Here is a 26,575-nt window from a genome sequence, read left to right on the forward strand (position 1 = left end):
GGTGAGGGAGGTGGAGGGGGGAGCTGGGCGGGGTGTCCCGGTCCCCACTGAGCAAGCTGCCCAAGCGCAGAGGGCATCAAAGGGACGGTAGGCCTCCAGCCGGGAGAGTTCTGTGAGGACTCAGCCCCTCGAAACTGAGTCGGTGCGGTGGGGAGAAGGAAGGGGGAAGTGAGGGTGTCGGGGCGCCGGCTTCCCGCCCCAGCGGCCGCGAAGCCCCGGGAGAACCTCCCGAAATCTGTTTTGCCGCGTGGCGTGTCCGTGGCTCACAGCAGGAAGTGCCAGAGGCGGGGCCCCGGCATATGAGGGTGTGCGGGGAAGGGTGCTGAGGCCGAGGCGGGCGGCGGCAGGAGCCCCAGGACGGGCCACCCCCTCCGCAGGCCCAGCGCCTCACCTTGGTGCAGGATGCCGGGGTCTGAGAAATTGAGTGAAACCAGACTGAAGACCGTGAGGACGCAGAGGAGGCCCGTGACCAGGGGAAAGGCCCACTCCCCGTTCTGGGCCAGCCACCTGCAACTGAGACCAGCGCGGCGCTCAGCCCTGACCCAGAGGGCCTGAAGCCCCCAGCCCCGGACCCCGTCACTGGGTCAGAACCCACACACGCCGGAGCCCGCTCCAAGTACCCAGGCTGGTGACAGATCCCTGGACACCCCACCGATCGTCACCGGCGGAACCGGCACCCGCAGCTCCCGGGGGTGCAAGCAGGGCCCCCAGGCCTCTGCACATGCGTAACCCCGGCCTGGAGCACCCCCTCCCCTCACCCCCTCCCGCACTTCCCCTGCCTCCCTGCTCCCATTTTCTGCCTCGGTAGGGACCCCGCAGCCTGTCGGGGAGGGAGGCTCACGGGAAGGCGAAGAAGAGGCCACTGAAAATGAGCAGCAGCGCGACGTTGAAGGCGGCAAACAGGCTTGGGAGGATCCAGGGAAGCGGGGCCCGAGGCGGCAGATGGGGCGCCTTCAGGAGCGGCATGGCCCGACCGCCCTCGCCTCCAGGGGAGACCAGGGCCACCAGGCTCCCTCGCCCCCGCCGGCTCTAGGAGCCCCATGGCCACAGCAGCCTCAGAAGCCACAGCCTAGGGTGGAAGGGAAGAAGTTCCAGTGTGACATCACAGAGGCCAAGGAGAAGGGAGGCCAGGGCCCTCGGCAGAACCGCCTGCAGGCGCCGAGGGCTGCTTCCAAGAGCAACCCCCGCCACCGTCACCACTGCACCCCCCTCACTTGTGCCAGGGAGTGAGAGCTCCCCCTGTGAGGTTGGCTTTGAGACGCCTGAGATCAGGGGGACACACGGGGAGCAGGTGGGTGATTGTACTCATCCTCCCAGGCGTGGTGCCAGCCAGAGCGACGGTGGTTGCTGTTCACCCTATCTCCGTTGTCTTCCTTTTTGTCATTACACCATGGAGGGGCAGCTGAATAATTCTCCAGGTTCCTTCGTTTCCAGGGTTGGCATCATGACACAATTCTGGGCAAGAGACATGATTAGAGGTCTGCTGAGGATTTCTAAAAAAGCTTTGCCTTGTCCCTTTCTTCTGGTCTTGAACCCACATGTGCTGGCTGGCGGTACCATCTTGAACCCATTAGGCAACGGCAACGGCAACACGGTACACAGAATGGCGTGGATGACATCGTTGAGTCCCTGGCCCAGACTTAAACTGGCTCTCTCTGGGCTACTTATTATATGAGAGGATAACTGGGTTTTCTGTTACATGCAGCCGACATTTGTCATTTGTTTTAGCTACTGAGCATCTGAACCCCTCTGTGCTTGGAGGATTCCCACACTGTACGTCTTCATGAAGGGCAAAGACCATTCCCCGTATCAATTGGAGCCCAAACTGCCAGATACTCACATTCAAAGCCTCTCCTGCAGCTGGGGAATAGCCCTGTGACCCAGCGCCACCAATTAGCCTCAGAACTGCCACCACCAACCAAGTTGGAAATCTTCTGAGATCCAGCAAGTGCACATATTTTCAGAGCTCTGTGTGTTGAAGTGTAATGGCCTTTTTGAAGGTCACTTCAATTTCAACAGTGATTGTGCTATTCTTCAACATGGGTAAGAGATGCAATGCCGGGGGTGCCTGGGTGGCATGGTCCATTGAGTATCTGGCTCTCGGTTCCTGCATCAGGCTCCCTGGGGAGTATGAAGTCTGCTTGGGATTCTCTCTCTCTCCCTCTGCCTCTCCTGTTCATGCTCTCTCTCTCTCTCTCTCTCTCTCTCTGTCTACAAAATAAGTAAATATATCTTTAAAAAAATATGCAATTCTAAGAGATCTACTTTGGACTAAGTAGGAATTGGACTAAATGAGCTGGAACATTTTGGGGAAATTAATTTGACTAAAAACAGAGCAAAAGTCCCTCGTCAATGCACAATTATTGTTACTTATATTTTCTTGTCTATAGAAACATAGTTTTTCTTCATGACATTCAAATTACCGGGTTAAAATCAATGTAGTAAGAATGCTATTTTTTAAGGGGCACTTGGGCTGGCTCGGTCAGAAGACCGCTGACTTTTGGTTTTGGGGTTGTGAGTTTGAGCCCCACCTGTGGCATAGAGATTACTTAAATAAATAAAACATTTAAAAAAGGGAATGTGGGCAGCCCCGGTGGCTCAGGGGTTTAGCGCCGCCTTTAGCCCAGGGCGTGATCCTGGAGACCCGGGATTGAATCTGCACCCGCCTCCCCGCATGGAGCCTGCTTCTCCCTCTGCCTGTGTCTCTGCCTCTCTTTCTCTCTCTCTTTCTGTGTCTCTCATTAGTGAATAAATAAAATCTTAAAAAAAGGGAATACTATAATATACTTGATTGTATTTCAAATACTATGGTTTAAAATTTTAGCTATTTTCATTTGTCTTAATTAAATATAACTGTATGTATGCACATTTAAAATACCTACATATTGATATATATTACAATTAATTAATTTTTTACCAGTATATCTATAATAGGAGAGAATTGAGCTTGGAAATGATCTTTGCATAACAGTCTGTTTTCTTTTTTTTTTAAGATTTTATTTATTTATTCATGAGAGACACAGAGAGGTAGAGGGAGAAGCAGGCTCCCCACAGGGACTCGATCCCAGGACCCCAAGATCATGACCTGAGCCAAAGACAGACACTCAACTACTGAGCCACCCAGGTGCCCCAACATGATGTTTTCAACATGATGCAATAAAAAGTTATTATGTGCTTTCTGCCAAACTTACTCAGTGGTAGAGAATCATGATCTCACCTAACCTAAAGGAATGATTTAATGGGGTCTATTCACTTATATGCTTTTTTGTTTGGGGGAATTTTATGACCATTGACAATTATAAGCAAATAAATAGAATGATAGGAGATTGCTCACCTCTTAAAAAGACTGAAAATGCTGTCATGTTACCTTCTGCTATGCCATGTAAGACTGTTAGTCTGATTAATAATATAGCAAATACTATTTATTTCCTATCTCAGGCACCTGTACTCTCATATAGCAACAGTTTTTTTAAGATTTTATTTATTTGAGGGCAGCCCGGGTGGCTCAGCGGTTTAGCGCCGCCTTCAGCTCAGGGCGTGATCCTGGAGCCCTGGGATCGAGTCCCACGTCAGGCTCCCTGGACAGAGCCTGCTTTTCCCTCTGCCTGTGTCTCTGCCTCTCCCTCTCTCTCCTCTCTGTGTAGTCTCATGAATAAATAAATAAAATCTTTAAAATAAAAAAAATAAATATTTTATTTATTTGAGAGAGAGAGAGAGAGTGTAAGCGGGGAGAAGGGGCAGAGGGAGAAGGAGAAGCAGGCTTCTCTCTGAGCAGGGAGCCCAAGGTGAGTGGCTCAGTCCCAGGACCCCGGGATCATGACCTGAGCCGAAGGCAGACGCTTAGCCAACTGAGCCCCCCAGGTGCCCCAATTATCAGTGAAGTCTTCATGGAACAGTTGTGGGGACCCATCACTTCTGTAGCTCACCCCAGTAGAGATTCCACTCCCCTCCATTCTGATAACATTAGCTGCTAGAACACGTTATCGTGCCTTGTCATCCACATACGGTTTCTCTGCTCCTCTTATTTTTGTCTGAAAGTCCCCGCTAGAAGCTGCAGAGCAGAAATCAGGTCTTCTGGAAGGAACAACAAAGAAGGACAGAAAGGGATACAGGGAATAGACACAGGATTACAGACTTCCTTAGAAAAAGCTGACGTGACCGGCAGGGCAGACACCTCGCTGTCAGAGTCAGTCTGTGGATTCCTTCCTCCAAAAACCCGCTTCTCCCCCAGCTAATTACTGTTCCTCCCAGTAATTAGGATTATATTCACCCTATTGTTCAGATCAAACCCACCAAGTCGCCTGACTCCTGGCTTTGTCTCACATCCCACATCCAGTTCACCAGCTCTGCCATCAAAATAGAATCTCACAAGTCTAAGCCACCACCCTTCCTTGCCTGGGTATCGCAATAACCTCCTAACTGGCCTGGGCCTCTTCTGTTCTTGGTCTTTATTATTATTATTTTTTAAAATATTTTATTTATTTGTTTGAGAGGGAGCACATTCAGGGAGTAGGGGCGATGGAAGAAGGAGAAGCAGACTCCTCACTGAGCAGGGAGCCCGATGCGGGACTTGATCCCAGGACCCTGAGACCATGACCCCAGCTGGAGGCAGACGCCTAACCTACTGAGCCACCCAGACACCCCTGTCCTTGGCTTTCAGTAGACTCTGGAGTGGTCAGCACTCCTTCTAGAACTTAGATCATGGCCTCTGGTCAGAACCCCCCAACTCCTGCCCACCTCACTCAGAATAAAGTCCAAAGTCCTTACAGCCGCCTTCCCTGACCTGGCTCCTCTAGCTTTCTGATCTCATTTCCTAACACCCAGCCCCTTGCTCGGGCACACGGGCCTCCCTGCTGTTCCTGACACACCTGCAGCTCCCATCCTGGGTCCTTCACACTTCCTCTCCTGTTTCCCTGGAGTTCTGCAGCAGAGCCTGCTAACTCACTTCACCCAGTGCTTTGTTCTCCCAGCGCCCCTATGCTGCACCGCCCCCTGCCCACCCCCCCCACCCCCCCCCCCCCCGGCCCTAGAATACACTCCTCACGGCTGGATCTCGGGTCAATAAATGTGAACAGTTAAAACATCTTTTGCATAATTTGCAAGATGCTTTCCAGAAAGTTTATACACGTTTACTGTTATGAGCATAACCGTATCATAACACAAACACAGTAAATAGTAACATAAAGTAAGTTCTCAAATTTTACATGTGACAAATGACACCTTGATCTTTTCATTTATATCTCCTTGAATTACTTATGAAATTAAGTATTCTCCTACAACTGGAGGTCATTTCCTTATAGTTGTTTTGTGAATTGCCCTTCTACCTCTTTTGCTTGCTCACATCTCCATGTGGAAGGATTGGCGTACTTTTCTTTTTCTTGTGTGATAAATATAGATAACATAAATTTTACCATTTTAATCACTTTTTAGTGTCCAGTTCTGTGGCATTAAGTACATTCACCATGTTTTTTTAAGGATATTTATTTATTTATTTTTATTTTTATTTTTATTTTTTTTCATGAGAGACACAGAAAGAGAGAGAGGCAGAGACACGGGCAGAGGGAGAAGCAGGCTCCATGCAGGGAGCCTAATGTGAGCCTCGATCCCAAGACCCTGGGATCACGCCCTGAGCCAAAGGCAAACACTGAACCACTGAGCCACCCGGGGGGCCCTAATAGATGGTCCTCTTAATGCAGAAAAGGCATTTGGCAAAATCTAATACCATTGCATCATTAAAATACTGCATAGGCTAGGAACAGAAGGGACCTTTCTGAAAGAGCATTTATGGAAAACGCAGAGCCTAACATCATACTTAATGGTGAAAGACTGCAAGCTTTCCCTGTAAGATCAGGAACAAGACAAATACACTTGCTTTTATCACTTTCATTTATTTACATTATACTGGAAGTTCTAGCCTGAGCAATTAGATTAAAAAGAAGAAGAAGAAAGAAGAAGAAGAAGAAGAAGAAGAAGAAGAAGAAGAAGAAGAAGAAGAAGAAGAAGAAGAAGAAGAAGAAGAAGAAGAAGAAACTACCCACACTGCAAACCTCCACCTGCAGATGACACAAATCTGTGTATAGTTAGCCTTAAGGAATACACACACACACAATCAGAGCTAATAAATGAGTTCAGGAAAGTAGCAGCATCATTCGTAACAGCCCCAACGTGGAAAGAACCCAAATGCCCATTAACTGATGAACAAAGAAACACAATATGGCCTAGCCACACCGCGGAATGAGGGGAGCACAAAGAGGGGAGCACGGCTGTGGCTGTGCGCTCCAACATGGACAAATCTTGAAAACCTGCCGAATAAAAGAAGGCAGGCACCGAACATCATGTGTTGTGTGATAAGTGTCTATTTAGATAAGTGTCTGGAATCAGCAAATCAATGGAGAGGAAGTAGATTAGTGGTTGCCAGGCAACGGAAGGGGAAAAATTGGAATGGAGGAGGTTTCTTTTTGGGCTCCTGGAAATATCCTGCAATTAGATGAATGGTGATAGTTGTACAATGTTATGAATACAGTACAAACCCCTGAATTATAGACTTTACAACGACTCAACAGGTGAGTTTTATGTTACCTGAATTTTGTCTCAACAAGACATTTTTTAAAAAAGAGAATGGCCTTTAAATATCAAATGATTGGCACGCCTGAGTGGCTCAGTGGGTAAAGAGTCTGCTTTTGGCTCAGGTCATGATTCCGGGGTCTTGGGATCAAGCCCCACATCGGGCTCCCTGCTCAGTGGGGAGTCTGCTTCTTTCTCTCCTTGCTTGTGCTCTCTCTCAAATAAATAAAATCTTTTTTTTTTAATTTTTATTTATTCATGATAGGCACACAGTGAGAGAGAGAGGCAGAGACACAGGCAGAGGGAGAAGCAGGCTCCATGCACCGGGAGCGCAACGTGGGATTCGATCCCGGGTCTCCAGGATCGCGCCCTGGGCCAAAGGCAGGCGCCAAACCGCTGCGCCACCCAGGGATCCCTCAAATAAATAAAATCTTTAAAAATATGTCAAATGGTGAGGACCCCTAAGGAAAACGGATGAAATTTATGGGCTTTTAATTTTTGATTTTTCACAAAATGATCCTTGCACTGAGAGGGCCAAAATTGAAGTGACAGGTGTCCTATCTATGTAATCATACAATTTTGTGATTTAAAGTAAAAAAAAAAAAAAATGAAGAATGATTCATTCTTCTTGGGTCTAAAACTCAGTGTTTGACTGCAGCTGTCCAAAATTTAGAAGAATCTGAAAATTAGAAGATGTCCCAGCTCATCTTCTCCAGCCATACCTTAGCTAGGGATGGGCCGGCCTTGCATCCTGGCCATGATGGCTCTGGACTAATCTGTGGGTCACACCTTCTGGAAGATAGAGACTCTGCATGCGGCAGAAGTACCCCCTCAGAGGAAAGGTCCTCCCTCTCACCAGCACCCAACGCTCCTCTCTCCACCATCATCCAACCTAAGAAGTAGCCTGGGCCCCCCTCCGCATGCCGCGGCCTCCCAGCTTCTGCTGCCCAGTTGCAGACACAGAGCGTCTGTCCTGCCACCTTTCCTTCCTGCCTCCCTCTCTTCCCAATTCTGTCCTGAAGAAGTTTCAGAGAACATCCTTGGCGCCCTGTTATCTGCTCTGGGAAGTCTAAAGTTCAGGGCTTGGGACAATTAAGCTCAAGGCCTCTCACCAAGCCAGAGATGAATGACCCAGGGAGCAAGTTGAGGCAGCTGAGTCAGCCTGAGTCTGTCGGGGTGGGGCCAAGGCGAGCCATCCTTGCTGGGTCAATGCCCTTGATTTCCTTAGGGTGCCCTCCCCGCCCCCGACCTCGGGAGGTATCCAGGACTCCTGGATCACTAGACTGTCCTGTCCTGAGACTTCTGCTTTGGGAGGAGGGTAGAAGAGGGGCGGAACCCTGCCCGACCCTTGGGAGACATATTAGGTGTCTGGGGACAGGAATGAGTGTCCCCTTGGTACCACACCAGTAACTGCTTCCTCTGGTTTTAGCTCCTCGCTAGCCCACAATCCACTCTCTTGACCCTCTCAAGGGCCCTTTTCTTACTCTCAAAACTCTTACCTGAGTCTCAGCAGAGCTCCTAACCTGGGTCCCTTCTGCCTCTCTCTACACTCTTCGTGGCTTTCTACCCAAGCTGGCGTTAGAACCTCTCCAAGCCTCAGTTTCTTTACCTGTAAAATGGGAATAAAGACAGTACTGATGTCCCAAGAGCAGTTGTAGGGTTTCCACGAGATAAGGAATACGCTGCATTTTCTACAGCACTGGGGGCACCCAAAATGCTCAACAAACATTTGCTACTGCTGTTAAGCTTTCACTAGTTCATCAGTCACGTGGCCTCTTCTAAAGAGCACTCCGTGGGTATCGGGCCCTGTGCCAGGAACCCAGGGGTACTGTGCTTGGGCTCAATGCTTTGAATCTACTTGGAGAGAGAAGAGAAATCACAAACAGGTAATTTGGCACAGCTTTTCAGAATCTGTGCAAAAGCTCTGAAATCTCACTCAGCAACTCTGCCCCTTACGTACACCTGCAGGTTTGCTACATCCTTGGCTGCTGTTGGGCAGGATAAGCCCATCATCGAGATGAGGAGGGCTGAGATTTAGGAAACCCGCATGGGCCTCGTCTGGCTTTTCCAGCTAGTTCTCCCCTCTGCATGCCAGAACCACGGTGCCAATGCCACCGGGGATTTGGCATTGACTCAGCCAGGTTCTGGGAGACCGGATTTGAGGGCTGGTGGGACTGTAGGGAGGATAGACAACTTCATTCTACCACCACCCTAGATGATTCCTTAGAGGGGATGTAGGATGAGGGCTGGCAGGTGGCAAAGGGTGGCCAAAGGCACTCGTGGAGGGAGGAGGAAGGACCACACCTCGGGAGAGGGAGGAGTCAGGAACCAGGGAACTCAGCCAGCCAAGGGGATCAAATTCCTCTGGGGTGAACTCTGAGACAGTCTCTAGAGACCTGTGGGCAGGCGAAGTTTGAGAAAAGAGAGCCAGAGGGGAAGATCCTGTCTTTGCACTTACACGTGGCCCAGGTGTCGCTCTGACCAAGGCCAGCAGGCAGCAGGACCAGCGGGAGCCTCCCTCGGGGCCCTCACCTGCCTGCCCCTCCTTGCCCCTCAGAGCTTGCTGGGAAACCAGAGAGGGAGAGAAGACCATGGAGCCAGACAGGACTCAGATAAAGCTTGACCCCAGGTGAGTGAGGCCGGCAGGCCCAGAGCCAGGAGCCGGTTGCTAAGCAGTGGCCCCTAACACGCTGGCCGGTCCCTATCTCCTCGTCAGGGCCTCTGGTTCTCAGGACACAGAATGAGGCCGACTCAGAGTGGTCTGGCTGTCCTTGAGGTCCTGCGGGCCGGAGTGTGATTCTTCAGAGCCTTGGCTTTGCATCTCAAGTGGGAAGAGGAAAGCTCCAGAGGCAGGGGTGGTGTGGGGCAGGCACAGAGCCCCAGGCAGCAGGAGACTCAACCTTGGTGCTAAGGGACCACTCTTCCTCTGGGGCCCTGCTCTTTCTGGTCAGTCCCTGCACTGCTGCCCCAGTGGAAGTGGAGAGAACGGACTGTGGACTCTTTGGGCACCAAAGCCAGGCCTGTCATAGCCTGGGTGGCACCTGCCTTACACACTAGCCTGAGCTAATTTGCTATTTCCTCAAGAATTGGGGTGTCGAGGGGAAATGTACAGACACCCTGAACTCAGGAGGCTTTGAGGGAGTGTCAAATAATTGGTGTTCCTTCCGGTACTCCCCCACTCCCCTGTCCATGTCCCCAAGTCCCCATATTCTAGTGTAGGCTGGTGTCTCTACAGGTACACAGCAGATCTTCTGGAGTTGCTGACAACCAATTACAGCATCCCCTCCGCCTGCTTCTCTCACGCTCCCACTGCAGCCCAGCTTCTGAGGGGTGAGTCGGGGGCCCTCCCCAGAGGGAAATGAGAGATGAGCATCCCAGCAGGAAGCCAGGACAGTGGGGTGAAGCTGAGGAGAGGTGGTCCTGAGCTGGCCAGCCTGGACAGGGTCTATCTCTCATGGTTGAGGCCTCAGAAAGAGGACCATGGCAACCTAGCCAGGGAGACAAAGCTGCATGCTGGACCTCCCATGAATCCCAGCCTCAAGGCTCATTCACATTGCAGACACTGGCCTGGAGCATTTTTCAAACTCCAGAGCCATCCAGAGGATTCAAGATGGTGTCCATATGATCCAAGCCCCAAAGAATCTCCTTGGGGCCTGCATATAGCCTCTTCGGGAAAGTGTCTACATCATTCTAGAGAGGTGGTTTTTTTTTTTAAGATTTTATTTATTTATTCATGAGAGACACACACATACACAGAGGCAGAGACACAGGCAGAGGGAGAAGCAGGCTCCATGCAGGGAGCCCGACGTGGGACTCGATCCTGGGTCTCCAGGATCACACCCTGAGCTAAAGGTGGCGCTAAACCGCTGAGCCACCCAGCCTGCCCTAGAGAGGTGGTCATTATGAATAATGTTCTTAAAACAGGTGAACCTGGGGGCACCTGGGTGGCTCAGTCGGTTAAACATCTGCCTTCAACTCATGCCATGACCTCGGGGTCCTGAATGGAGTCTGGGCATCAGGCTCCCTGCTCAGCGAGGAGCCAGCTTCTCCCTCTCCCTCTGCTTCTGCCCCCTGCTCATGCTCTCTGCTTTCAAATCAGTCAATCAATCAATCAATGACATCTTTTTTAAAAATTAGGTGAACCTGTAAAAGTATTCTGACAGTGTTGGCCAACTAGATCTTATTCTTATACTGAATTGCTTCTGAAAGTGAAAAGCAGAAGATGGGACCCAGTTTATTCCCTGGCCACCTATATGACAACCAAATGACCCGAGCATCTTCACAACTGTGGCTCCCATCTAGATTTCATTTTGTTTTCCTACTGCGTGATTAAGCACCTCTTAGACGTTGATGAATAAGAGTCTATGTCTCTATGGTATCTTTTTTTTTTTTTTTTAAGAATTCATTTATTTATTTGAGAGAGAGAGGGGAGCCTGATGCGGGGCTGGATCCCAGGACCCTGAGATCATGACCTGAGCCAGAGGCAGATGCTTAACTGACTGAGCCACCCAGGCACCCCCTCTACGGTATCTTTAACGTTTTTTCCCAACCTCCTTCCTGATGTTGTCACCTCAGTGAGCAAGCAGACTTTCTGAAACAGGATGTGGTTGGTCGAATCAGGAGGCAGGCACGGGCATGTGCTTGGACAACATTCAGTCTGGTTTCAGAGTGAATGACAACTGCCAGTGTCCAGAGAGGCTTTGCAGCTGTTCAAGGATTTGTGCCAGTAGGTAGCTGCTATATCCAGCTCTAGGAACCTCTTGCTTAGAGCGCAGCTTGTGGTGCAAGTGCTCCCTTACATTAGCAGTTGTCAACCAGAAGTAAATTTGTCCCCCAAGGAATTTCTGGCAACGGCTAGAGACCGTTTCAGTTGCCACAACTAGAGGGTGCCATTGGCATATAGTGGGGAGAGGCCCTGGATGCCGCCATGAATACAATGGAAAGCACCCCCCCACCCCAACCATAAGGAGTTACCTTGGCCAACGTGTCCATAGCGCTTTTTAGCCCGAGAAACCTTGCCTTACGCAGTAAACATGGATGTCACATTGCTTTGCTACAGATCGTGCAAATAGAAGCACCAGGGATGTTCAGGGCAGGGAGACCACTGTGGGTCTGATAGTGTAGCGAGCTGGGGAAGCAGGGGACAACCTGGAGGCCTGGCCAGGTGAGGTGCGGCCTGATGCGCGTCTGGCAGAGGGGCTGTACTTTATCCTGTAGACGGAGGGAGCCGCTGAGGGCCCTGAGATTGGGAGCGGCCGGACGGTGCTTCAAAATAATTAATCAGTAAACAGGGTGGACGTCGGGGAAGAGGGGCCGTGAGAGGCAGGGGTATACACTGGAGGTTGTCGCCCCAGCCCAGAAGGAGGAACAAGAGTCTGAGCCGGAACAGTGTCAGGGAAAGGGAGGGAAGGTCGGAGGACACAGGCAAGCCAAAGAAAGGGCAGGCCATCTGGGAAATAGCCAGATGGGGTGAGAGCAGGAAGGGGAGACTGTAAGCAGCACCCTGGGGATGTGGGCAGGGCGAGGGCAGTGGTGATGACCCTGAGAAACAGGAAAGCCAGGAAGATCTGAGGATTTTGCCTGAGATCTGGCAAGACTAACCGCTGCACCTTAAATCAGATGCCATTTAAGGAGGAGCTATGGCGGGGGGAGGACTCCTGAACCTGTTCCTGAAATCCCTGTGATATGATTGCAATTACAATCCCTACAGGATTTTTTAAAAAATGGACTCATCCAAACATTTCTGTGAAAGAGTGAAGTGCCAAGGAAAAGCCAAGACAGCTTTGGAAAAATGTTAAGGAGGGTACCTGCCCCACCAGGGATTAAGATTTATAATAAGACTAAGCAACAAGCAGTAAGTGCAAGAGGCCTAATAAGTAGATCAATGGAACAGAACAGAGTGCCTGGAAATAGAGCCCACTCGGGACGCACCCTGTGAAGGGATGCCACACACACTAGAGGGCAGAACAGACACTTTTGAAGCGATCTGGACAATTTGTGCCTATGGCGAATAAACCAATGTAAAGATAGCTCCAATGGCAGCTTTAATACGGGCAGCGAAAATACCTAAATGTAAAATGCAAATGTTTTTACAAAAGAAAATACAGAAAGATATCTTTATGATTGGGAGTAGAGAAAATGTCTTAAATAAAACGCAAGGAAGCACAAATGATCGTGGAGATTGACTCCGTAAGCAAACAAACTTCTCTACAGTTAAAAACACTAGAAGCAATGTTAAAAGCCAAACCACAGACTGGGAGAAGGTATTTTCAAGCCTAACTAACAAGGGATAAGTAGACAGTGTAAGAGAAATCACCCAATGCAAAGTGTGTAAAATATGGGAACAGACTGTTCAAGCAGAAGAAACCCAAATGACCAATATATGTACAAAAAGATATTCTAGGGGCACCTGGGTGGCTCAGCGGTTGAGCATCTGCCTTTGGCCCAGGGCGTGACCCTGGTCCCGGGATCGAGTCCCAGGTCCGGCTCCCCGCAGGGAGCCTGCTTCTCCCTCTGCCTGTGTCTCGGCCTCTCTCTGTGTCTCTCATGAACAGATAAATAGAATATTAAAAATAATACTCTATTTGGTTAGGAATTAGGGAGCCGTGCATGAAACAATATTTCACTACGGTGAATCTGAGGTGACAGCGAGGGCTCACGGACCACTGGTGGGAGTATAAGTGGGAGAGCCACGCGGAGAGTGATCAGCTCTCTGCAGCACTAGAGTCTCATCTCCTCCAGCTCAGAAAATCTGATTTTAAGTGTCCACATAAAATAACTCTCCTATATGTGCTAAGGAGACACGTCCAAGAATACTTATTGAAGCATTTGTTTGTCATAATGAAAATATATCATTATGAAAATAGATCATTATAATGATCATAATGAATATCAGAATATAATGAAAATAGTATCATGAAAACAATGTTGGGTGGAAAAAGCATTTTGCAGAATGAAGCCATCTAAGCATCTTTATTTTTTTATTTTTTATTTATTTATTTATTTTTAAGCAGAATTTTTAAAGAAGGTTTTATTTATTTACTTGAGAGACAGAGAGCGGAGTGAGAGAGAGAGGGACAGAGAGCACGAGTGAAGAGAGGAGCAGAGGGGGAAGGAGAAGCAGGATCCCCAAGGAGCAGGGAGCCAGACCCGGGGCTCCATCCCAGGGCTCCACCCCAAAACCCCGGGATCCTGACCTGAGCCTCCAGCAGACTCTTAACCGATGGGGCCACCTAGGTGCCCCCATTTATGTAGATTTTGTAAAATGCAAAGCAATATAGCATGTTGAGTATGTACCTATGTTGTGAAAATTAAAACATAAGCAAAGAAGATATACACCGCCTTCAGAACAGTAGTTCGCTCTGGGAGGTGAAGTAGGGAAGGGAAAATGATCCAGGAGGTATGTACGAGGGCCCTCAAATATATCTGTAGTGTTTTATTTTTCTAAAAATAATTGTTGAAGCAAAATTGGCAACATTGTAACACTCTTTAAAATGGGTCACGGCGGGACGCTTGGGGGGCTCAGCGGTTGAGCGTCTGCCTCGGCTCAGGACCTGATCCCGGAGTTCCAGGATCGAGTCCTGCTGCTTTGGGCTCCCGAAGTATTGGGCTCCTGCATGGAGCCTGCTTCTCCTCCTTCTGCCTAGGTCTCTGTCTCTCAAGAATAAATAAAACCTTTAAAAATAAAATAAAATGGGTCATGGGCATATTCCCCCATGCTCTATTATTCTTTTTGAAATTTTTGTAACTTAAAAATTAATTAGAAATAATCATTTTTGACAGGCTGTGATGAAATGCTAGTTAAAAATGTACACAATTTTATAGTATAATTGCAGTAATACAATAGGTATGCCCTTTAACCAGGGTGGTTTTTTTTTAAAGTTACTTTTTATTGAACAAATAATACATGCCAAGTGCTGTGCTAAGAGGTTAATGAGAGGATGAATAACCTGTCCAAGGTCAACAGCAAACAGCAAGTGGGACTTTAATTTGAACTCAGGCGTCTCTGACTCCAGAGCCTATGCCCTTCACTCCCATGAGGACAAATGTGCAAAAATGAAAATAACTTTTGGTTAGGAACTGACTGGCTGGAATTATGGGTGATACTCTTTCAAAATTGTAATGCTCTAATATTGTTTTCATTGTTTTAAAAAAAGTAATCTTTGCTATTTGTGACACAGTGGGAAATTTGCTAGTTGCTGAAGGTGTAATTGAATTCAAAATGGTCAGTTAGACAAGCATTTCCCAAAGTGTATCCCTCGGGATACTAACCTCAAGTAGTGCTTCATGAACACAGCATCTATCGAGATAAAAGTTTTGTAAAAGCTGTATTCTATAACTTCCACTAGGAAATTACAGTGTAAATCCGATTAAAAACTTGAGCATGGGAAGAAGCAGGTTTAATTTTGTGTAAGGAACTTCCAAAAATCCTCTGGCCATAGGATACTTTTGTCCCATAAAATCTGTTAAGATGCAGAAAACATAAGGTAGGGGACAATCTTCAAAGAAGATAAATGAGCTTCATGGAGAAGAATAGCATCAGGCTATGGATGCTAAGAAACTTCTCCCTTTCTTAGCCTTCCTGCTGTGGCAGTGGATATTATGTCCTGTAGATACTACAAAGAAGAGAACTTAGAGTGGCACAGCCAGCAGTTATAAGAGGCTGCAAAACCATGTCTGTACTGGACAGTCACATATGCCCCCACCCCAGCTTCATAAACTTGAACAACTTCTTAGGGTTGCATTTGATTGTTCCACATTTCCTTCCATAGCTATGTGAACACACACCAAGGGCTAGTGTGTCAAACACTTAAGAAGATGGGCTTCGCCAGAAACTCCTGCATTCAAGCCCAGTCCCATGACTTCCAGACTGAATGACATGGGCAAGGTGCTCAACTCTCTAAGCCTAGTTTCCTGGAAAAGCCTATGAAATGGAGATGACAATAGGAATTCTCCTTTTTTTTTTTTTTTTTTTTTGACAGATCAACAGTTTTTTTAGTCGTCGTCGTCGTCGTCGTCCTCCTCCTCTTCCTCTTTGTCTTCTTCATCCTCTTCCACCTTTTTCCAGGCAACTTTTGCGGGACCTTTTGCACCATCAAACTTCCCGTTAGACTTATAGTCAGCGACATCCTTCTCATACTTCTCCTTCAGCTTGGCTGCCTTGTTGTAAGGCTGCTTCTCGCTGTCACTTAAGTTATTTCCACATCTCCCGAGCTTCTTCGCCACAACTCCAATGGAGATTCCAGGGTTTGTCGATTTGCTCTTGGGGCGGGATTCTGAGCAGAAGAGGAAAAATCCAGATGGTGGTCTTTTGGGGGCATTAGGGTCCTTCTTCTTCTTGCCTCCCTTAGCGGGTCCATAATCCTTCATTTCCCGATCATAGCGCACTTTATCTGCCTTGGCCATTTCATCAAATTTCGACTTCTCCTTTCCAGACATTGTCTTCCACCTCTTAGAGCACTTCTTGGAAAATTCAGCAAAATTGACAGGAACCTCTGGGTTTTTTCTTCTTATGTTTCTTCTTAAGTGTGAGGTTTATGTTTTTGGTTTATTTGGTTTTGGGGGCATCGGATTATATGTCCAATTGTTCCAGGACCATTTGTTGAAAAGACTTTGTTTTCCACTGAATTTCTTTTTGTATCTTTGTCAAGAATCAATGAGCCAGATTTGTACGGGTCAATGTCTGGACTTTCTCTTCTCTTCCATTGATCTGAGTCTCTCCCTTTACCAATACCACATCATCAAAGTTACTGTAGCTTGTATCCATCTTAAAAATCTATTAGTGTGATTCCTGTAACTTTATTCTTCCTTTTCAAAATTATTTTAACTTTTCTACCAATTTTGTCTCTCCATGTAAGATTTAGAACGAGCTAATATATACACAAGTGTTGTTGGGATTTTCATTGGAATTCCATTAAATCTATAAAGTTTAAGGAGAATCACGTATGATAGTGAGTCTTCTAAACCCTAAATGTGACTTGTCTCTCCATTTAGTTACATCTGTGGCTTCTGTCATCAGCATTTCATAGTCTAAGTATACAGATCCTGGACAAATTTTGTTGGATTTATAGCTAAGTATTTATTTTCTTGGAACTATTGTAAGTGGTATTGTTTTTCTAATTTTGGTTCCCAGTTGTTCCTTGCTGGTCTTGCTGGTCTACAGAAATACAATTGATTTTTGTGTGTTTAAAAAAAAAAGTTCTTTCATTCAACAAATGGCCACCATTGCTGTTCCAGGCACTTGGAGGTGGAACAGAGACCAAACAAGATTGACAAAGTCCCTGCCTTCCTGGAGTTTACTGGAAGGGGAGGACTAGGGCTGGGCAGCAGAAAATAGGCACCTAAATAAATATGTAACCAAACTCAGTGTTGGGGGCGGATGGGGGGCAGTGTCCTACTGGGCACTCAGGGAAGGCTGGCTGAGCAGGGGCATGTGAGCAGAGAGCTTGATGAGCAGAAGCCAGCCACTGGGAGCCCAGGGAGAAAAGCTGAATGGGCAGAAACCAAGTATCATCAAGTTCTGGGGGTGGCACAGCTTACGTGATTATTGGGAGGCTGAAGGAGTGGTAGGGAAATCCTCAACCTCAATAAACAGGGAAGAGCTGAGCTGCCGTCTTTGAGATTGAGGAGCACAGGGCGTGGGAGAGGATGAGGGATCAGCCCAGGAGACCAAGGGTCAGAGCCCAGGAGGGGGACTGTGGTTCTGGCAGTGGAGGGGGGTCTATGGCCATACCACCCTGAACGTGCCCGATCTCATCTGGCAGTGGAGGGGGGCAGCTTTTCAAAGAGGAGGGAGCAGTCAAGACAGTGAAGACTGAGAAAGTCTCTGGCCTTGAATGGCTTTGGAACCGCTCTCCTTTTACTCCTGGCTCTCCCTGAGCTGGTGAGGACAAGGGTCAAGCAGGGGTGGGCAAGTCCCTTCAGAAGAGGATGATTCAGCCTTCCCACAACAGACAGTGGTTTTTAGAAATCTGCTGAATTGGGGCACCTGGGTGGCTCAGCTGGTTGACCGTAGGACTCTTTTTTTTTTTTTTTTTTAATTTTATTTATTTATGATAGGCACACAGTGAGAGAGAGAGAGAGAGGCAGAGACATAGGCAGAGGGAGAAGCAGGCTCCATGCACCGGGAGCCTGACGTGGGATTCGATCCCGGATCTCCAGGATCGAGCCCTGGGCCAAAGGCAGGCGCTAAATCGCTGCGCCACCCAGGGATCCCTGACCGTAGGACTCTTGATTTTGCCTCAGGGCTGTGATTTTAGTCGTGAGATTGAGCCGTGTTGGGGGGGGACGACTCCACACTCAGTGGAGGGCGGAGCACCCTCCGCCCCTCCCCACCTCGTGTGCTCTCTCTCTCTCTCTCTCTCTCTCACTCTCTCTCAAATAAATAAATATATTGTTTAAAAAAATCTACTGAATTAATTTGGGTTTCTGCCTATCTGGACTTACCTTTTGTGTGTATTTTCTTAACTAAATATTTTTATTGTAAAAATAATTCAGGTACAGTAAATCTGAAAATCCAGAAAAGTAGACAAAGGAAAAAACTATATTCCCATCACTCAGAGAGAGGCACTGCAAATATCTTGATGGTATTTCTTTCTTTCTTTCTTTTTTTTTGCTTTTACTTAACATTAGTCGAAATCATACCATACCTCCAATTTTATGTCTTGTTTTTGCTTTTTTTTATGTTAAAGATTTTATTTATTTATTCATGAGAGACACACACACACAGAGAGAGAGAGAGAGAGAGAGAGAGAGGCAGAGACCCAGGCAGAGGGAGAAGCAGACTCCATGCAGGGAGCCCAACGTGGGACTCCAGGATCCCAGGTCTCCAGGATCACGTCTGGGCGCTAAGCCGCTAAGCCACCCCGGCTGCTCCCAATATTCTTTTTTATCTGCCAAAGAATATTCAATTAGCTCAGAACCCTTTCTTGAAAAAAAAATCTTTTTTTCCCATAAATTGTAGGAGAATTTTGTCATAAGTCAGATGACTATATATGTGTGGGTCTATTAATAATTTTTTTGTTTTTTGAGTGCTAATGAGTTTTTTAAAAATAGTACACATTCTTCACAAAGATTTTGAGGTAGCATCTCTGAGGGTAGGACTTGGACACCTAGCTTTTAACAACTGCTCCCTGCTCAGTGAGGAATCTGCTTCTCCCTCTGCCTCTCACCCTGCTCATCCTCTCTCACTCTCTCTCAAATAAATAAAATCTTAAAAAAAAAAAAGAAAACTATTCAAATGATTGCAATAAACACTAAAAAAAGTTACTGGACCACATTTAATGTAAGACTAATTATAAGGCCAACACGAGTCAAAAGTCCTTGGAATCTTTACTTGTATCCATTTCTCTTTTGTTAAAATCCCTTCCTAATGTCCCAGTTTCATGACATAATTTTTGTAATCAAATTTAAACAGCTCTAAAGTATACCATTAATTACATTCTGCTTTAATTATAATGTTAATTGGTCCACGTCTGCTAGCATGACACCTTTCACTGGGAAGTAGTAAAGTTAAATAGGCACTGCCAACCTCTTAATTCAAAAAAAAATTTTTTTAAAGATTTTATTTATTTATTTCTGAGAATACACAGAGAGGAGAGAGAGAAGCAGAGACACAGGCAGAGGGAGAAGCAGGAGCCATGCAAGGAGCCTGACATGGGACTTGATCCCGGGTCTCCAGGATCAGGCCCTGGGCTGAAGGTGGCGCTAAACCACTTGAGCCACCAGGGCTGCCCCTTAATTCAAAATGTTTGCTAATGAAGTGAAAGCTTGTTGGGTGTCTATCTCCTGGTTGAGCTAAGCCTTACCATGCCTAGAATTAGTCTCTCATCCATGTAGAAGAATGACTACTTTTCAGCTCCGTGTTGGATACCCTAAGTCTAAGAGAATGCCATTCTTCTGCATGGGTGGGAGCCTAGACCAGATAATTCTAGATACAGCAAAGCAATTTAGATCCAAATGAAGAAGCCCATATCTGCTTCCCCTCAGTCCTGGACTTTAGCTCAGGAAAGTCTGCCCTTTCTTCCCGCTTTAGCACTGGGCCCTGAGGAAATTGCCCTGACCATCATTATGACTTTGTTCACCCTGGGCTCGGTCGTCATCTTCCTGGAGGATGCTGTCTACCTATACAAGAATACCCGTTGCCCCATCAAGAGGAGGACTCTGCTCTGGGGCAGCTCTGCACCCACGGTAAGGGCCTTGTAGCTGCCCTTTGGGAGGAACTCAACAAGACAGAGCAACCATTTTGAGAATTCCTCTAAACTCAGCAATTCAAGTTGGCAAAGGGTTGCCTGCTTCTACACTCTTAGAATGGGGAGTTGTAATGTGATTTCCATTTGCAGTCAGGACCCTATGCTTGGAAGGCCAACGGGCAGTGGGACAGGGAGCTTGAATTCTTAGAGCCAAGAGACAGCTGGAGAAGCTGCTCAGCCACCAGCAGCCGCACTCACTACTTTCCACCACACTATTACTGTTAAAAGCAGGCTTCTTTCCTGGACAGGAAAGCAGTGTTCCTCAGAGGGGAAAGAGGGAAAGATTTTTTTTCCTCCATGGGGACATATTCAGCTCTCCCCTTACATAGTAGATCTTTTTAACTCACTCTCACAGACATTATATACGTCTCTGGCTTGCTCCCAGGCCATAAGACTGGATTTCGTTTCCTCCGTGGTAAGGTCTGCGTGTGTGTGTGTCTGGGTTAGAAAATGGAGCCCATGAGGTCCTTTTTTTTTTTTTTTTTTTTAGCAGAGGACACTCAAGTCCTCAGAGATGCTCTAGTAACATGCGATGTTGAAACGGAAGGGTTGGATCTTGACTCACTCCCTCCTAAAAATGAACTTACCTACACTACTCCAGGGATAAAGGATGAGATAGTCTTCAGAAGAGTGCGTGACTTGGAACGCCTGGGTGGCTCAGCAGTTGAGCGTCTGCCTTCAGCTCAGAGCGTGATCCTGGAGTCCCAGGATCGCGTCCTGCATCGGGCTCCCTGCGAGGAGACTGCTTCTCCCTCTGCCTGTATCTGTCATGAATAAATAAATAAAATAAAAATCTTAAAAAACAAAAAAGAGCACCTGACTTGAGGTGACCTGCTGTCTCTAATCCTAGATATAGAAGACACTGACCACTGAATTTTTTTTTTTTTTTTTTTAGGATTTTATTTGGGGCACCTGGGTGGCTCAGTGGTTGAGTGTCTGCCTTTGCTCCGGGAATGATCCTGGGGTCCTGGGATCAAGTCCTGCATCAGGGTCCCTATAGGGAGCCTGCTTCTTTCTCTGCCTGCATCTCTGCCTCTCTCTCTCTCTCTCTCTCTGTATGTCTCTCATGAATAAATAAACAAAATATTTCTTATTTATTCATGAGGGACACACAAGAGACAGAGACATAGGCAGAGGGAGAAGCAGGACCCCGGGGATCACCTTCTGAGCCGAAGGCAGATGCTCAATCACTGAGCCACCCAGGTGCTCCCTGAACACTGAATTAAAAATAAATAAATAAAAACAAACCCAAAACTTAAAAAAATTAGTTGATTTATTTTTCCAGCTGACCACTTTTAAGTAATGATGCCTCACATGTTCAGGTTTTGCCTCCTTGAGCCCTTGCCACAAAAGGTTTGAGAGGGTGAGCACAGAGGCTCCCTTCTTGCCACAACCAGCTTCTTGCTTCTCTCCAAATAGGTGGTGTCTGTGTTCTGCTGTTTTGGTCTCTGGATCCCTCGTTCCCTCATGCTCGTGGAAATGGCCATAACCTCGTGAGTGTCCTGCCCCGCCCCCAGCTCTGAGCTGGGTACCCTTTTGCTCCACACTCACCCAGGACTCCAGAGTCCATCTCTTCTTTTATCCCAGATCCCTTCCACAAATCCCTGCAACCACTGGGATGGAAACTTGCTAATCAGGTTGAACTTCTTAAACTTCTGGTGCTGTCCATCCCGTCAACCATTTTGCTCCTATGGGCCCCAATTCCCCTCTCTCTCAGCCCCTAGACCCTGTCCTCTCTCTCCCTCTTGCTGGGTCACATGGTCTGAATGCGTGAGCCCTACTGTGACCCCCTCAGTGAGCACCCCCTCTGTTGCACCCTTTCCAGTCTCTTGGTGTGTGGTGTCCTCTCAGCTGGCTGCCACCTCCCACTCTGTGAGGCCACCTCTGCTCCCACTCCAGGTTTTACTCGGTATGCTTTTACTTGATGATGATGGCCATGGTGGAAGGCTTTGGTGGGAAGGAGGCAGTACTGAGGACACTGAAGGACACTCCAATGATGATCCACACAGGTCCCTGCTGCTGCTGTTGCCCCTGCTGCCCTCCACTCATGCTCACCAGGTAAGGTGGGAGGGAGAGGCTCCTTCAAAGAACAGGTTGGCCTCTACCTGCACTCTCCCAAGAGCCTCTCCGGCCCCCTCAGCCCTGCTTCAAGCCTCTTGGGATCAGGCTTGTATGGAACAAAGCCGGTGATGAAAGGGTGGGCATCCCACAGCCAACATCCACACATTGGGCACCCGTTCAGGGGTGAGGATGGCAGAGGGAGGAAAGGGAACTCCAATTTCCATCATTTAAGCTCACTGCTGCCTACAAACTTTAGCTACATGGAGTAAAGTGGACTTTGGTCTACATACTTGTCCCTGCTGTCCATTTTGGTTGATGAGGCTGGGGTCAACATTCTGATAGTTCCTGCTCAAAAGGCAGAATTCTGGTCTGGGGCTGAGGGGGAGGCAAGACGAGGGTTCCCAGTGTTCTCAACATTCCGGCTTCTTCCTATATCCCCATCCATTTAGCCATTTCGTTATCTATTATGGCAGCCAAGCCTCAGCTCAAGGAGCCCAGGTGAGGGAGGTGGAAGGTGTTCTTGAGGTGGGCAGTTTGTGGGTTCATGTTTCCAACTCTCCTTTTCCTTCAGGAAAAAGCTTCAGCTGCTGATGTTAGGCCCATTCCAGTATGCCTTCTTCAAGATAACACTGAGCCTGGTGGGCCTGTTTCTCATCCCCGATGGCATCTATGACCCAGCAGATGTAAGCCAGGAGCAAGGGGCAGCAAAGTTCCAGACTCACTTAGTACCTCTGAGCTCTGGAAGGAAGAGCCAGAGCCAACATCCCCTGCAATGGGGCCCCATAGACAGGGGAGGCCCCGCAATGTGTGGTTGTGGAAAAGTAGAGGCTTGGAGACTCTGGTGGGGGAGAAGAGTGTGGAATAGGCCAAGGCTTTGGGGCTTTTTTCATTACCTTTCCCACTGTGGAAGAGGAGAAATAGGAGGAGGAGAAAAGGCTTGCCTCCCTCACGGACTACTTTCTGATCTGCCACCAGATTTCGGAGGGGAGCACAGCTCTGTGGATCAATACTGTGCTTGGTGTGTCCACCCTGTTGGCTCTCTGGGCCCTGGCCATCATTTTCCGTCAAGCCAAGATGCACCTGGGCGAGCAGAATATGGGAGCCAAATTTGCCCTCTTTCAGGTAATTATACCCTGAGAGAGAAAAGATGGGTAATTTTAGAGCTACAAACAATTAGGGTTAGGAAGTGAGACTAATAAAGACCAAAAGTGGGTCTGGGTATCTTCTTAAGCCCAGGTTTTCTTTTTTTATTTTTATTTTTTTTCCCCTCCCCCCACCTTTTTTTTTTTTTAAGCCCAGGTTTTCTATGAGATTTAGAAAATGTCACCTGTTCCTTCCCAGTTTTTGCTTTCCTGTGCTGTAGTAGTTTCTTGGTGCTGTCCTCACAAAGTATCACAAACTGGGTGATTTAAAACAACAGAAATGTATTGTCTCAGTTTTGGAGGCTAGGCGTCCAAAATCAAGGTGTCCACCAGGCCATGCTCCCTCTGAAACGATAGGGGAGATTTCTTCCTTGCCTCTTCCTGACTTCCAGCGGTTTGCCAGGAATCCCTGGCTGGCAGCTGCATCACTGATTTTGCCTCCATCACGACATGGCATGTGTCTTGTGTCTCTTTCTATCTTCTTATAAGGACAACAGTATATCAGAATAAAGATCCACTCTCCTCCAGCATGACGTCACCTTAACTAATGACACCTAATTATGCGGTTTCCAAATATGATCACATTCTATACTTAGGTACCGGGGGTTAGGACTTCAACATACCATTTCAGGGGACCCACTTCAACTCATAAAATGTGTCTTATCGACCTTAAATTCTTCTACCTTTCCTTTTTTTCTTTTTTCTACCCAGTACTTCCTAAAGCTCTATAACTCATCATAGTTATGAACTACCCACACCACACGTTAGGGACTTTTCATACCTTACATCTAAATTTTCACAATAATCTTAGGAGTCATTATTATTTCTATTGTACCAATGAGCCTTGCTCCAGGTACGTAGGTATGGGGCTAGAATTTAAACCTCCAACTGTCTGACTCCCAAATCTGCATTCCTTATCAGGTTGCCTCTTCACCTGCACACCTTCTGAAAGTTCTCTGCAAGGCATGTTTGTTCACTTTTGACACTTTCCATTCTCTAAGCCCAGAGAATTTTCACCAAGTGCGATGCCTTCTGGCCCAATCTTGTTTTCCTTCTCTATTCCTTCTGTTCCTTTGCTAGGCCCTTCTATTCCCATGGCCTAGTGACTGCACTATAGTTAATAGTGTGATTTCGCATAAATTCTCATTTGATCTATGCAGATGCCTCTGAAATGTGGATTTCTGGGCAAATAGTAGGTAGAATTGAAGAAGAGAGAGGCCAGAAGAGCCAAAATGAGACAGGGACTGAAAGGGCAGAAAGGATCTGGGCCCCAGAAGCTCTTAGGGTCACGCCACAAGGTCAAAGCTCTGTGACTGCCGAGCCTGCCAGTGACTATCATGGGGAAGCCTGCACATGCTGAGTCTGCCTTGAAGAGGCTGATGCTTCAGAAAAGTGCACTCAGTGAGGGCAAGTACTAAGACAAATGGTGTTGCTGAAGCCTCTGGACAGATTCTTTTTCTTATTGTATTAAAATACACATAACATTACAATATATATAAAATTTACCATTTTAACTAGTTTTAAGTGTACATTTCAGTGGCATTAACTGCATTCACATTGTTGTTCAATCATCACCACCACCAACTTCCAGAATTTTTTCGCCTTCTACACAGAAACTCTGTACCCATTGAACATTAATTCCCCTTCCCCCTTCGGCCTAGCCCGTGGCACGGTAGAGATTTTTCAAAGAGCACCTTCATGGCCAATTGCCCATCATTCTAGGAGCAGGGATCTCAGGTCCTTGAGCCAGATGGAAATAGTCTTCTCTAACCATCTACCTTTTTCATCCATGAGTGACTATTAGTAGCCATGGCTGAGATAGGGAAATAAACATGGATCCCCGATTAGTCATTGTTTCTTGTCACCAATTCTCATAAAATATTGGGTAGAGGACAAGACTGTAATTTGCCTACAGATTAAAACTCCACAAAATTTTACTCAAGTGAGTTTCAGCCCTCTGTAAGTACACAGACTGCAAGTCCAGCAGAATGGATTGTGGAGAGACAAGCACAGCAGAGGGGCAGCTGGCCCCAGTGCCACTGGTACTGGGCCAAGTCTGCCCTTGTTTCTCTTCTGTTCTGCAGACGCTCCTCATCCTGACTGCTCTGCAGCCATCCATCTTCTCAGTCTTGGCCAGCAGCGGGCAGATTGCTTGTTCACCTCCCTTTTCTTCTAAAATCAGGTCTCAAGGTGAGCACATGAATTCTTCTCATTCCAGAATGAGAGAAGGGAGGGTCAGGGAAGAGATGACCTTAGAATAGAAGCTGGGCAAGCCTGGTTTCTGCTCAGAATACTCAGAAAGGGAAATCCTAGTGAGGTTATAAGAAACAGTGACTTCTCTGACCACACAGAGGAGACCAGCAATCCCATAGCTTGAGGCCAGTCCTCATGTGCAACCCAGGAAGCCATCCTCAGCTTCTGGGAGAGTAATGGGTAGGGTCTGAAAGCAGGAAGTTATACTGATTGGGGTGCCTGGGTGGCTCAGTTGGTTAAGTGCATCTGACTCATGACTTCAGGGTTGTGGGATCAAGCTCCATGTTGGGCTCCACACAAGCATGGAACCCACTTGGGGTTCTCTCTCTCCCTCTGTCCCCCCACTCACTTTCTCTCTCTCTAAAAAAAGGTCACGCTGATAAAACACACCAAAAAATGGGGCTTAATGCTAGCCTCAGACTGCAGAAGTTAAAGCCAAGTTCTGGTTCTGGCTCTACCATTAATCTGCTATGTTACTTATGAAAGCTTAATATCTCTAGGTTTGGTTTGAGGACAAATTGGAGAAAGTGTTGCTCAACTCATATGCCAGGGCTACTAGTGGGATACCATCTATACAATTTAGCATAATTCATATTATATCAATTCATTGCATGCTACAGTGATGAACTGCCACCTGCTCGTACTGGAGACTTTTCTAATGACTGTGCTGACACGTGTGTACTACCGAAGGAAAGACAGTAAGGTTGGATATGAGCCTTTCTCTTCCTCAGACCTGGATTTGACTTCAAAGTCCAAGATAGATGGTTTGGACATTGAAAGAGACTCTACACATTAAATGGGCACAGGATTTCCTCACTGTCCCTCAACCTTGACCAAATGGAGATGAATTCATTTTCAGCACCAGCTGGCGGATTACATTTGACTATAGGGGCAAAGGAGAATTATGGAATAGGAATTCCATAATAATAGGCAATTATTTTGGATCTTGCCTGGAGAAGTTATTTTAAGTTTTATAATAAACAGGATAGAGTTTAAAATTCTATAATTGCATACATTGCCTCTGTGGGTGATACTATTAGCCTTTGATGCTTATATATTGAAAGGTCACTCTGAATTTTCCCAAAGCCAACAAAGGGGAGAAAGTATACAGTAGTTTACCTGTTATAAGAACAGGAATAGAAGTCAACCAGGCAAACCTCTGTTTATTGTAGCATTATTTACAATAACCAAGACATAGAAGCAACCTAAGTGTCTATCAATAGATGAACAGATAAGGAAATGTGGTATGTGTGTATATATATATAATGGAATATTACATAGTCACGAAAAAGGATGAGATTGTGC

At 47.1% G+C, this 26,575-nt stretch overlaps 3 protein-coding genes across 8 annotated transcripts in view; 1 reads left to right on the forward strand and 2 right to left on the reverse strand.

Moving 5' to 3' along the window:
- The window catches only part of ZDHHC19 (zinc finger DHHC-type palmitoyltransferase 19), a 33,991-nt gene extending 32,922 nt beyond the window's left edge, over window positions 1-1,069 (reverse strand). The window contains exons 1-2 of the mRNA XM_049105479.1: window positions 842-1,069; window positions 392-513 (exon numbers count right to left, since the gene is read on the reverse strand). Of these exons, the coding sequence (XP_048961436.1) occupies window positions 392-513; window positions 842-966 (247 nt within the window). The 5' untranslated portion in view covers window positions 967-1,069. The remainder of the gene's footprint in view (window positions 1-391; window positions 514-841) is intronic.
- SLC51A (solute carrier family 51 subunit alpha) lies at window positions 11-26,281 on the forward strand. Of its 6 annotated transcripts, none has more exons than XM_049105480.1 (11): window positions 12-1,594; window positions 1,729-2,043; window positions 9,122-9,193; window positions 9,800-9,894; window positions 19,598-19,752; window positions 21,234-21,307; window positions 21,714-21,872; window positions 22,447-22,558; window positions 22,851-22,997; window positions 25,102-25,207; window positions 25,891-26,281. In XM_049105480.1, exons 3-11 carry the CDS (start codon window positions 9,156-9,158, stop codon window positions 26,064-26,066), a joined length of 1,062 nt encoding a protein of 353 aa, XP_048961437.1. In that variant the 5' UTR covers window positions 12-1,594; window positions 1,729-2,043; window positions 9,122-9,155; the 3' UTR covers window positions 26,067-26,281. The 6 variants fall into 6 exon arrangements, with proteins under 6 accessions (XP_048961439.1, XP_048961437.1, XP_048961438.1 ...); XM_049105481.1 differs by having other exon boundaries at window positions 12-1,291; XM_049105482.1 differs by lacking the exon at window positions 1,729-2,043 and having other exon boundaries at window positions 11-1,291.
- On the reverse strand, window positions 15,559-16,996 carry LOC112641117 (high mobility group protein B3-like). Its single transcript, XM_049105241.1, has 2 exons — window positions 16,962-16,996; window positions 15,559-16,084 (listed from the first exon to the last, which is right to left on the reverse strand). The coding sequence occupies exons 1-2, from the start codon at window positions 16,994-16,996 to the stop codon at window positions 15,559-15,561; spliced, it is 561 nt and encodes a 186-aa protein (XP_048961198.1).
- Window positions 26,282-26,575: the final 294 nt, after the last annotated feature.

The sequence above is a fragment of the Canis lupus genome, chromosome 33 (genome assembly GCF_003254725.2).
Source record: "Canis lupus dingo isolate Sandy chromosome 33, ASM325472v2, whole genome shotgun sequence".
Classification (NCBI taxonomy): domain Eukaryota; kingdom Metazoa; phylum Chordata; class Mammalia; order Carnivora; family Canidae; genus Canis; species Canis lupus.